Source organism: Myxine glutinosa, chromosome 1 (assembly GCF_964187855.1).
Source record: "Myxine glutinosa chromosome 1, kmMyxGlut1.1, whole genome shotgun sequence".
NCBI lineage: Eukaryota > Metazoa > Chordata > Myxini > Myxiniformes > Myxinidae > Myxine > Myxine glutinosa.
Window position 1 is genome coordinate 126,771,053 of NC_136261.1, and position 12,345 is coordinate 126,783,397.

Here is a 12,345-nt window from a genome sequence, read left to right on the forward strand (position 1 = left end):
CTTGCTGTCGCCTTCGACTGTCCAATCAGCGGACGCTATTATTATATAGATGTTTTTTTGCTTCAAGGAAAAAAATACAGCATAGTCAAATCTAGCAAAAAGGGCTAAAAATCGGTTTTTGGGTAGGATCATATTTATGCATTTTTCAAAACTTTCCACCCATGCAATTCCTTAACACTTTTTTTTCCTCATTCAGGACATATTGAGGATACACAAATCAGTTGAGTTTGCTTCTGTTGCAATTAGTGTGAGGTTGACCCTTTTTTTTGCGTAAAATGCCTGCACTACATCCATCGATTCTCTGACCTATTGGTAACTCCATTGACTAGTGCAATGTAAACATCGAAGCATAATAACAATTAAATAATCCTGATAACTTGTATTCATTGCAAATTTAATCCACGATGTCGATTCGGATTTGTAAGTTTTTTTCCACCAATTAAATGACGTTTTTTTCGAGACGTTGAGAGATAAAGAAACGTGCTCATTTGAATTGACATACCCGCAACCGCGAGGTGCAATCGTGCTTCGGTTTGAAAACTCGGACGAACTGGCGCCGTTGCGCATGCGCGTCGGGCCACCAGGTGTAAACGGAAATGCACCACGTGACGCGTGACGTGTCTTAGGCGCTCCCGGCAGGTGAGATAAGTGAGCGCTTGCACTCACTGTATTTGAATTTTGTGTTAAAATCAAGGTAAAATTTCCGAGTGGGCTGGCGAAGTGCTCGGGATGGCGGTGGAGGAAGACAAGCTTTGTGAAAGTTTGATGATATGGGTGAGTTTGAACGTTTCACACGTCGTTGGTGAAACGCACCTTGTTATGGAAATATTAATAAATGTCACTGTATTTATTAATTTGTAATTGTATGATGTGATTCGATTGCACCTTCGGTTCTGACGGTTGATCACATGAGAGTCTCACTACGGGAGGACCAGGTGTGTTATGTTTCACCTGCCGACACTCCTTGGTGTCCATAATCCATACAGTTGTTGAGAAGGGACGAACGTCATGGACGGTACCTGTTGGATTACACGTGGAGGAGTTTGAGTTTGTTAATTTATTGATCAACTGTCACTTTGTGTCGTAAATAAGGAACAGATAAACTTGCAGCATCATTCCATCATTATCTTCTTCAGCTCTGGTTTTCTGGAAACTTTTCTTAAACTCGCCAAATCAGCGGTGTGTTCACTTACGAAGCGGCTTGCTTTCGCTCGCTAAGCCAGCTGTGGGTTCACTTACCAAGCAGCTTGCTATCGCTCGCTAAGCCAGCGGTGTGTTCACTTACCAAGCAGCTTGCTATTGCTCGCTATGCCAGCAGTGGGTTCAGTTACCAAGCAGCTTGCTATCGCTGGCTAAGCCAGCGGGATGTTCAGTTACCAAGCAGCTTGCTATCGCTCGCTAAGCCAGCGTTGTGTTCACTTACCAAGCAGCTTGCTATTGCTCACTAAGCCAGCGGTGGGTTCAGTTACCAAGCAGCTTGCTATTGCTGGCTAAGCCAGCGGTGTGTTCACTTACCAAGCGGCTTGCTATCGCTCGCTAAGCCAGCGGGGTGTTCACTTACCAAGCAGCTTGTTATTGCTCACTAAGCCAGCGGTGGGTTCAGTTACCAAGCAGCTTGCTATTGCTCGCTATGCCAGCAGTGAGTTCACTTACCAAGCAGCTTGCTATTGCTCGCTAAGCCAGCGGTGGGTTCAGTTACCAAGCAGCTTGCTATCGCTCGCTAAGCCAGCTGTGGGTTCACTTACCAAGCAGCTTGCTATTGCTCGCTAAGCCAGCGGTGTGTTCACTTACCAAGCAGCTTGCTATCGCTCGCTAAGCCAGCTGTGGGTTCACTTACCAAGCAGCTTGCTATCGCTCGCTAAGCCAGCTGTGGGTTCACTTACCAAGCAGCTTGCTATCGCTCGCTAAGCCAGCGGTGTGTTCACTTACCAAGCAGCTTGCTATCGCTCGCTAAGCCAACGGTGTGTTCACTTACCAAGCAGCTTGCTATCGCTCGCTAAGCCAGCTGTGGGTTCACTTACCAAGCAGCTTGCTATCGCTCGCTAAGCCAGCTGTGGGTTCACTTACCAAGCAGCTTGCTATCGCTCGCTAAGCCAGCTGTGGGTTCACTTACCAAGCAGCTTGCTATCGCTCGCTAAGCCAGCGGTGGGTTCACTTACCAAGCAGCTTGCTATCGCTCGCTAAGCCAGCGGTGTGTTCACTTACCAAGCAGCTTGCTATCGCTCGCTAAGCCAGCGGTGTGTTCACTTACCAAGCAGCTTGCTATTGCTCGCTATGCCAGCAGTGGGTTCAGTTACCAAGCAGCTTGCTATTGCTGGCTAAGCCAGCGGGGTGTTCAGTTACCAAGCAGCTTGCTATCGCTCGCTAAGCCAGCGTTGTGTTCACTTACCAAGCAGCTTGCTATTGCTCACTAAGCCAGCGGTGGGTTCAGTTACCAAGCAGCTTGCTATTGCTGGCTAAGCCAGCGGGGTGTTCAGTTACCAAGCAGCTTGCTATCGCTCGCTAAGCCAGCGTTGTGTTCACTTACCAAGCAGCTTGTTATTGCTCACTAAGCCAGCGGTGGGTTCAGTTACCAAGCAGCTTGCTATTGCTCGCTATGCCAGCAGTGAGTTCACTTACCAAGCAGCTTGCTATTGCTCGCTAAGCCAGCGGTGGGTTCAGTTACCAAGCAGCTTGGTATCACTCGCTAAGCCAGTGGTGTGTTCAGTTACCAAGCAGCTTGCTATTGCTCGCTAAGCCAGCAGTGGGTTCACTTACCAAGCAGCTTGCTATCGCTCGCTAAGCCAAGGGGTGTTCAGTTACCAAGCAGCTTGCTATCGCTCGCTAAGCCAGCGGTGGGTTCACTTACCAAGCAGCTTGCTATCGCTCGCTAAGCCAAGGGGTGTTCAGTTACCAAGCAGCTTGCTATTGCTCGCTATGCCAGCAGTGGGTTCAGTTACCAAGCAGCTTGCTATCGCTGGCTAAGCCAGCGGTGGGTTCAGTTACCAAGCAGCTTGCTATTGCTCGCTATGCCAGCAGTGAGTTCACTTACCAAGCAGCTTGCTATTGCTCGCTAAGCCAGCGGTGGGTTCAGTTACCAAGCAGCTTGGTATCACTCGCTAAGCCAGTGGTGTGTTCAGTTACCAAGCAGCTTGCTATTGCTCGCTAAGCCAGCAGTGGGTTCACTTACCAAGCAGCTTGCTATCGCTCGCTAAGCCAAGGGGTGTTCAGTTACCAAGCAGCTTGCTATCGCTCGCTAAGCCAGCGGTGGGTTCACTTACCAAGCAGCTTGCTATCGCTCGCTAAGCCAAGCGGTGTTCAGTTACCAAGCAGCTTGCTATTGCTCGCTATGCCAGCAGTGGGTTCAGTTACCAAGCAGCTTGCTATCGCTGGCTAAGCCAGCGTTGTGTTCACTTACCAAGCAGCTTGCTATTGCTCGCTAAGCCAGCGTTGTGTTCACTTACCAAGCAGCTTGCTATTGCTCACTAAGCCAGTGGTGGGTTCAGTTACCAAGCAGCTTGCTATTGCTGGCTAAGCCAGCGGGGTGTTCAGTTACCAAGCAGCTTGCTATCGCTCGCTAAGCCAGTGGTGGGTTCAGTTACCAAGCAGCTTGCTATTGCTCGCTATGCCAGCAGTGGGTTCACTTACCAAGCAGCTTGCTATCGCTCGCTAAGCCAGCGGTGGGTTCAGTTACCTAGCAGCTTGCTATCGCTCGCTAAGCCAGTGGTGTTCAGTTACCAAGCAGCTTGCTATCGCTCGCTAAACCAACGGTGTGTTCAGTTACCAAGCAGCTTGTAGAGTGTTTTAAATGCGTGTTCTCCCAATCGACCTGTTCCTGGATTTGCCACAGGTTGTGACAACAGTGTGGTAATTCTTGTTAACTGAACTGGACTATGTCCAGCTGAGTTTTTGTCGACACCCAGTGTCCATCGTCCGTCTGTCTGTCTGCAAGCAATTCGACGTCTACACTCTAAAAGTCACAATATTGATTAAATTTGATGAAACTTGTTATGCAGCATCTTTAAGACATAAACTAGTTTGGGATTGCATTTGGGCGTTGTACGCCCAAAAATGGGCGCGGCAGGGCGGCCATATTGAAAAATCAATTTTTGTCATATATTTTTAGCACATATAAACTATATAGTTTGCAGTTCTATTATGCATATTCTAACCATATTGATATAGACAAGTTGAGTTCAGGTTCACTGGAACCTCTCTAGTTCTACTATACAACAACAACGTGTGCAAATAACTTTTCCTTCGTTGGCTCGAATCAAAATGTATCTCATCTACCCCCTAATGTGGTATCGTGTAGCCCCGAGGGGTCCATGGACCTCTGGTGCAGAACCGCTTCTCGAGGCCATTCTACCAGCCCAACGAAACTTTTAAATACTCAATATTCAGTTTGTCAACCTCCTTGTTAATTTACTGATTTTGCAATGAACACTCTAATGGTAAAATTTTTCAAAGTTTTCCGAAGGGTGTTCCACCACCCATGATGGCGAGTTTACAACTTGTATTAACTTAGTTGGTGCGACTGTGGTTTATGGAGAAGAAAGCAGCAGTTACTGATTTACCTTAAATGGTGCTCGTGTGTTGTACATAATTTGGTCCAACATGAAAGAACAATGGGCAAGCCAATTGTTTTTACAATTACGTTGAAATATTGCTATTTCGTTTTTGATGCTCTTCAGAGTTTGTAAAACTTAATTCAAAATGAATAAGACAGAGCATTTAACGATGTGGTAGCCTTTCCAGAGTATATAGATTACAGGAGATCTGAGAATGAATGATTTGTGTGGACTCGCACACTCGATGACAGACACAGACAGATTTAAAATAGCGTATCCCATCGTTTTGGGAAAGGGTGAGGATACCTGCAATAAGTTGTGAATAATAAGGCCATGACCCCGATTTGCAGGATGTAGGACTCTATCTGGTCCTGGAGTTAGATGGATCATTATTTTACTGGACTCGGCTCGGGACTAAACATCAACTGGTGACCTCACATATGCGTAACATTATTGCTATTTTGTCAACCACATTGTCTTTAATGGGCCTTATGAGTCTGATTATAATCGCCGACCTTATAATTTGTGTACGAGAGGAAATAACCTTTTGTGTGCAGATTCGATCATTCAATGTCTGCTTGCCCTGCGAGTCCATTGGAGATTTGACGAATGGCGTTCTTATTGCAGAGGTCCTACATGGCATGTGAGTAGCTTGATCTAGTCTTTCATAAGTTTTTTTTTTTTTTTTTTTTTTTTTTTTTTTTTTTGGATACTGAATCGAGGCTCGTGAAAGAGCTAACATTTATTTCACAAACAAATCAACCAGACAAACAAAATATACAAAAAGAGGGAGCGGAAGACAAGATGGGGAGAGAAGGGGAAGCACACAACCACAACATTTGAGAGCAGGGAGAAGTGTGGGAGGGAGAGGGCTTGGGGGCAGGAGGCGTGGGAAAGGGGGGGGGGGGGGGGGAGAGGTATAAAACACAAGCGGACCGAAATTAGCGGGGGTAGAATAGATCAAGGTTTTGGATGGGGGAGGATAAGAGATGGTGGTGAACAGCTGTTTTAAAGACCTGGACTCCTGGAGGGTGGAGTGGGATTGAAGAGAGTGAGGGAGTTTGTTCCAGAGGCGGGAGAAAAGAGGAATGAAGGAGTGAAGGTGAGCAGAAAGTCTTGATTTTGGCAGTTTAACCATAAGAGGGTTGCAGGCAGATCTTGTGCGACCTGTAGGAATATTTGGGGGACAGAGCCCAGAGAGAGCTGGGGGGGCAAGGCCAGAGAGGAGTCGGTAGAAGACGGAAAGACCACCAACCTGCCTGCGGTGAGTGAGTGAAAGGCCCTTGGAGTTAGCTTCATCGCGGGAGATTCCAATGATTCTGAACGCTTTGGTTTCAACAGCGTGAAGACGAGCTAGGTGTGAGGCAGGAGCACCAGACCAGAGGGGAGAGCAGTATTCCATAGAGCTGCGGATGAAAGCCTTGTATGTGGTGAGGAGCTCAGGTGTGCCAAGGAAGGACTTCGCACGACGGAGGATGCCTGGTCGGCGACTGGCTTTGGAGGCCAGATTTGAAATGTGGTTTTCCCAGGAAAGATCATGGCAAATAGTGAGACCCAAAAGCTTGAGTGACAGAACTTCTTGGAGAGGCTTATTCCGAAAGTGGATGGGAGGGTTTTCCAGTCGGTCTTTTCGGAGAGACATCGTAAGAGTGTGATTTATCAGGATTGAAAGACATGTTCCATTTGTTTGCCCAGTCTGTGATTTTGTCCATGTCTGCAGAGAGTGAGGAGGCTGCAGACTGCCGATCTGAGGGATGAGGAATGGAGCGACAGAGAGTAGAGTCGTCAGAAAAGAGATAGAGAGGATTTTCAAGAGTCAGAGAGATCATTGATGAAGACCAGAAAAAGCACAGGGCCCAGAACACTACCTTGGGGAACTCCAGCCTGAACAGGAAGAGATGAGAGAAACCCATTCAGGGCCACACGTTGATTACGACCAGAGAGGAAGTCCGCCAGCCATGCGTGGAGATTTCCATGGATACCAAAGGAGGAGAGTTTGGTGAGCAGAGCAGGGTGCCAGACCGTATCGAAGGCACGTGAAATGTCAAGGGAGACGGCTCTAATTTCCTGTTTGGCGTTGAGGACCTCCATCCATTGTTGAGAAAGCAGAAGCAGCATGTCCAGAGTAGAGTGACCAGGTCTGAAACCAAATTGATGATCAGAGATCAAGGCCACATGGTGTCTTTTGAGTCATCTCCAGCACACCACCTTAGTCGATTTCATAAAAGCTTGGGTTAAAAACATTCAGTTATGTTGAAACGTGGCTTTTGTTGGTCAATTCCTGTTAAGAATTCCATTAGAAACATTTCAGAGCACTACTTTGAATGGCTCCAATTATTCCCACCTTATCGTGGGGTCAGCTTGGGAATGTTTTTAACCCAAGCTTTTATGAAATCGACTAAGGTGGTGTGCTGGAGATGACTAAAAAGACACCATGTTTACAGACTAAATTATTTTATTTTGATAAATGACTGATTTAGCTGAGAATACTCCAATGTGCCAATCTTGGAACTGTATGCTGCATGAATAGCATGACCAGAGAATGAAATGGACCACTGTACAGTATGCACGGTGAATCCATAGTTCGTAATTTTTGTTTGCAAACGAGTAAACCGCTATAATCGGTGGATCGAAGCACTTTCACGATAATAGTCGATCTGAAACCATCAAGGGAGCAGAATGGTAACTGAGTTGTACTGTATTTGTTATCATTGTGGATGAGTACATATATACCATACATTTTTTTGATATCAAAACGGTGTTTGCGGTATGATTGCATTTACCTTTTGAGCTACAGGTAGGCCCCATGCAATGGTGACGCATTTGCAGTCTTGTGGCAAATGCAACGTGCCATTTAGCGAAATGATCCGAGTAATGTTTGCTTTGAATCAGCCGCCATTGTGCCATCATTGTAAGCTTTAATGATTTGTGGAATGGTTGGATGCTTTTATTTATTTATATTATGATGGAGTTAAAAAAAACAAAAAAACAGAATCGACTCTTGCTTTGCGGAAGACCACAAAGCATCATTTAAAAATTCATTTTAAGAGGATTAATTGTACGCAGGCTTATTTATCGAAGAATAGATAGGCAGTCTGCCGGGACATCCTAGTATTTTAAATAAGGCAAATTTATGTATGTTTGTATGTATGTATGTACATCTGAAAATCGTATTTAAAAAAAACCCAGGGCTTCCCCGATCTTCACCAAATTTTACATACGTGCTGGTAGTACCCAGGGTAAATATTTAAAAAAAAACAAACCCTCATCTCTCCCCACCCAACAACCCACCCCTTGTGGTGAGACGAGTTCCCAATGCTCCCGAAGTGAATCATGGGTGTTTCTAGTTGTATACAATTTGTTATAGTTGGTTTTGTTGAAGCAGTTTGACTATATAGTCTGATTATATCCATACACCTTGCAGACCAAACATAATCGTAAATGTTTTTTTTTTTTTTTTACTAAAAAGTTTATATGTACCGCAGGTTGTTTTCACTCCTGTTTGTCTGTGAGTAGAATATCTCAAAATTAGGGATGGATTGACTGGATACAATACTATTTGGTAGACGTGGATCTGGATACAAGAATTATTAAAACTAGGGCATGCCCGTACTATATATATATCTAAAATTATATCCCCCCCCTCTATTTACATGAAATGGTTTGGTCCAAAGCGAACGGCTTGCGAGTACGGTGACAATCCCCCCCCTCTATTTACATGAAATGGTTTGGTCCAAAGCGAACGGCTTGCGAGTACGGTGACAATCCCCCCCCCCCTCTATTTACATGAAATGGTTTGGTCCAAAGCGAACGGCTTGCGGAGTTTGGTAAAGAAATCGCCATAGCGTGCACAAACGCGCAGGAAAGTGAAAGAATCGCAAATTAGTTTTAATTAGTTTTAAAACATAGTTTAACGCCAACATAGTTTGCCAACGTGAAATAAATGAATACGCTCTCAAATGTGCCGTCCGAGGCAGAGTCTGTTCGGCACGTTCGGCACACGTGATAGATAGCTCGCTGCTCTCTGATTGGTTGAATCGTTTTTTGGACATAGCTCGGTAACTACTTGTCCGATTAATATGAAACCTTGAAAAGGCACATCCTCGGGTCCCCAGCAATATACCTGGCAAGTTTAAAGTATATCGGACCCGTGGTTGTCGAGAAACAGCGGTCACAGACAAACAAACACACACACAGACACACAGACACACACACACACACACACACACAGAGATTGCTGGAATTATAGATAGATAAATAATTTTAAATGATTCTTCACCATTAATAGATGGGACAAAACAATCGATATAGCATGATATTTCAAAACGTGGACAGATTATGACAACTTGGTGGGGGAGTTGGTTCGGTGACGAGAACAAGCCGATTAGATTCTGGTTCAGGTCCGGATGCAGATCCGGCCTAGATGTGGGAAACAAAACGTAGTGTTCAGCCTGGTGGAGGTGTGTGCCCTGAGTGTCCTAGTTTTAAATGTAACCTTCACAGCTCAAGTATTAGTATCTACAATATTGCAATGGTTCATTGTACATGTTAAGGCTCTATCAAACCCACATTATGAGAGCTATATTATGATACTTGCTCCGACCGACCGATACTTGCGGGCTTGCTAAGGTGTAGAGTACTTGCATTGGAGCTGTCTTTTGCAACTTAGATTCTTGACTCGACCATAAACTATCAGATTGGCGCTTCGCAGGTAGAATCTGCACCACAAAATCACCATCCCTCGGATGCATGTTAAGCCTGGTGTCCCATCTACTCATATTAGCTAGAGGACGTTAAATATCCCTAAGTCTTTTGATGAAGAATAAGAGCGTTATCACCGGCACCCTGAACAAATTGCAAATTCTTGCCCTATCTTCGTCCGCTAAGGAGACTGGTGCCACCAGGTCAGTCTGCCAATGGAAACACCAGCATGGTGCCCAAAAATCGAAGGTTAATGGGATGGATTATGATGCTGTTACTGCCGCAAGGCAACGCCTTGTGACATTAACTGTGCTGATATATTGGCACTCTGTATGCAGAGACCCAGCCTGGTTTGATAGCTCCTGGAAATCCAGGATCAAGAAGGATGTCAGAGACAACAAGAGACTCAAGGTGAAGCTGTTATTGACCATAACGTCTCTATGGCCATTGCAGGCATTTTCAAGTGGTTTAACATGTTAACCTTTTAGAGAACAAGCTGAGTTTTTAAGTTCTTGTTTGCTTTTCTGCAGATAAGCAACTTGAAGAAGGTCTCGGAAAGGACCAGGGACTATTGCGATGAGGTGAGATGTGTTTTTTTTTTTGTTGTTGTTAAAAATATATAATAAAAAAACTTTGTGGCATTTCACTTGGCAAGCTTCGTGGATAACCCTACATGGTCGGTCCTGTTCTCAGGTGCTTTGCCTGCGTTTAGATGACGATGCAGTTCTGGATACAAGTTGCATAGCTGATGGTGATACTGGTGAAATGGGCCGACTTTTACAAATGGTGCTCGCCTGCGCAGTGAACTGTGACTTGAAACAGGGTGAGCTGCATGTTGTTACCTCCGCCACCAAAGGTGGATGGAGGTTATGTTTTCACACCTGTCTGTTTGGCTGTCCGTCCGTTTGTCCATTTGTGAACAAAATATTTCAAAAAGTTGTGGATGGAATCGGACTAAATTTGGCAGAGAGGTGGCATATGTGCCAAGGACGAAATGATTGGATTTTGGTGAAGATTCGGATCCGACTACGAGAAATTTTCACCATTGTTCACAATTGGGAGATTCTTCACCATTGGGAGACAGGGCCAAAAACGATACATAGCAGGATATCTCAGTTATGGATGGATTTGGACGAAACTTGTTGGACAGGTTGTGTGTGTGACAAGGACGAATCGATTCAATTTTGGTGAAGATCCGGATCCAGCTAATAGAATGTTTTAAGTGATTCTTCACCATTGTGACATTGCCAACCAGGCGGATGTATGTTCTCTACCGAGTGCAGTTCTCGTTTTCATTTGTTATTGATGCTTTGGGGATCTGTCTCCAGCATAGTTATTATCAACTTGTAATTGGCTGCTGTTTGTTCGGTTGGGAATTTTCTTTTAAAGAAATGAGAAACTATCTTTGGCAGCGGCATGTCGACTGCGTGGTTAACTTACGAGTCACTATGCCTATGGGTGTTGTTGTGCAAGGGTGTTAATCAAACTACAACTACGAGCACTTAAACTGCCCCCAAATATACCCATCTACTTGTGAGGTCTGATTTATTTCACCAACCAGCTGGCGAAGCCTGATATCGGCCTGAAGGTGGTAGGAATCGAATTTATTAAGGGTGATGGTGACAGCTCACCTGCTCTTCACAAAGGACGCTGTGGGATCGTTAACTTCCACCAACTAATGCTCGGAGACGGGAATCCTGGCTTAATGTTCATCCAAGTGATTGGGCACTGTGAGCCCTGTAATGCGAAGCACCAATCCTAGTTGGGTTGGGAGTCCACCGTGGGTTGGACTGCTCAGAGGTGCTACTTCTGTACAATCCTGGCAGTTGGAGTTCGGCAAAATGTTATGCATTCTATTGGTAAGTTGCGCAATGGTGCCATTGAAGGAGTCCGGGCTCCAACATGATACGGACAAAAGGATGGCAAGGCACAAACTCTTCCGAGAAGATATTTATTCGTAAAACCAACTTGGGAACACTGAAACTCTCTAAAGCCCGTTTATCGGGCTGCCTTATAAAGCACAACCAGAAACCGAAACCGAAAGCCACGCCTCTCAGGCGAGGCGTGCTTCGGTGGTCACGTGATCAACAGGTGTAGCTGATGATACCCGCACGCGCGGCACGCTTTGGTGGTCACGTGACCAGCCACTCTGGCGCCGTGGTTCCCCGCGGGTGACGTCACCGGCTGGAGCAAGGAGATTCTGATGCAGGTCTCGCTTGGGCGACCCATGGGTCGCTACACACGCCCCCCCAAAATGGACTTGATCCAGGAAGGTCAACCTGAGGGGGGTCCGGATGACCCAACCGAAACGACCCCTGGCCAGTCGCGGGGGAGGGGGGGGGGGGGAGGGGTCTGGTGTGGTGGTGGGTGGTCGGACGGGGGGTGCAGGCAGGGGGGGGGGGGTCCGGTGTGGTGGCGGGTGGTTGGATGGGGGGCGACCAAGGGGCCGGGCAAGTCCTCGGGGGAGGCTGCCGAGGTTCCTCGCGGGCCTCCCGAGGTTGCAGTTAGCGGGTGCAGTGCCGAGAAGGCTCGAGCGGTGCACGCGAAAAGCGGGTGAGCCAACCGAGGGGCTGGTTAAGGCCTCGGGGGAGGCTGCCGAGGTTCCTCGCGGGCCTCCCGAGGATGCAGGGTCGGAGAAGTAGATGCAGTTGTAGTTGTAGGTGCGCGAAGGTGACGAAGCAGCCGTGCCTTCGGAGGGTCTTGGAATAGGTTCGCCCCTCCGGTCGTAGAGGAGGAGCCGATCGCTGTGCGCGAACCTCAGTCATGGCCGTCGTCGTTACCGAAACTCCGGCATGTCGAAACCGCGGTCGAAACTGCGCCCGAAGCCGTGCGGGAGAAGCCGGCGTCACCAGCCTAGGTGGCTTCCCTGGCTAGGGCGTGCTTGCCGTGTCCGTTCGCAGCCCCCGCATCCGTGCGGGGGCAGTCAGGGTTGCGTGTTCAAATCACGTCGGGGTCACCAATGAAGGAGTCCGGGCTCCAGCATGATACGGACAAAAGGATGGCAAGGCACAAACTCTTCCGAGAAGATATTTATTCGTAAAACCAACTCGGGAACACTGAAACTCTCTAAAGCCCGTTTATCGGGCTGCCTTAT

At 46.9% G+C, this 12,345-nt stretch overlaps 1 protein-coding gene across 1 annotated transcript in view; it reads left to right on the plus strand.

The window, feature by feature from the left end:
* Positions 1 to 574: 574 nt before the first annotated feature.
* Positions 575 to 12,345, plus strand: part of LOC137428192 (protein Hook homolog 3-like) — a 64,018-nt gene continuing 52,247 nt past the window's right edge. Inside the window, exons 1-5 of the mRNA XM_078776936.1 lie at positions 575 to 774; positions 5,108 to 5,193; positions 9,590 to 9,662; positions 9,782 to 9,832; positions 9,945 to 10,074. Of these exons, the coding sequence (XP_078633062.1) occupies positions 730 to 774; positions 5,108 to 5,193; positions 9,590 to 9,662; positions 9,782 to 9,832; positions 9,945 to 10,074 (385 nt within the window). The 5' untranslated portion in view covers positions 575 to 729. The remainder of the gene's footprint in view (positions 775 to 5,107; positions 5,194 to 9,589; positions 9,663 to 9,781; positions 9,833 to 9,944; positions 10,075 to 12,345) is intronic.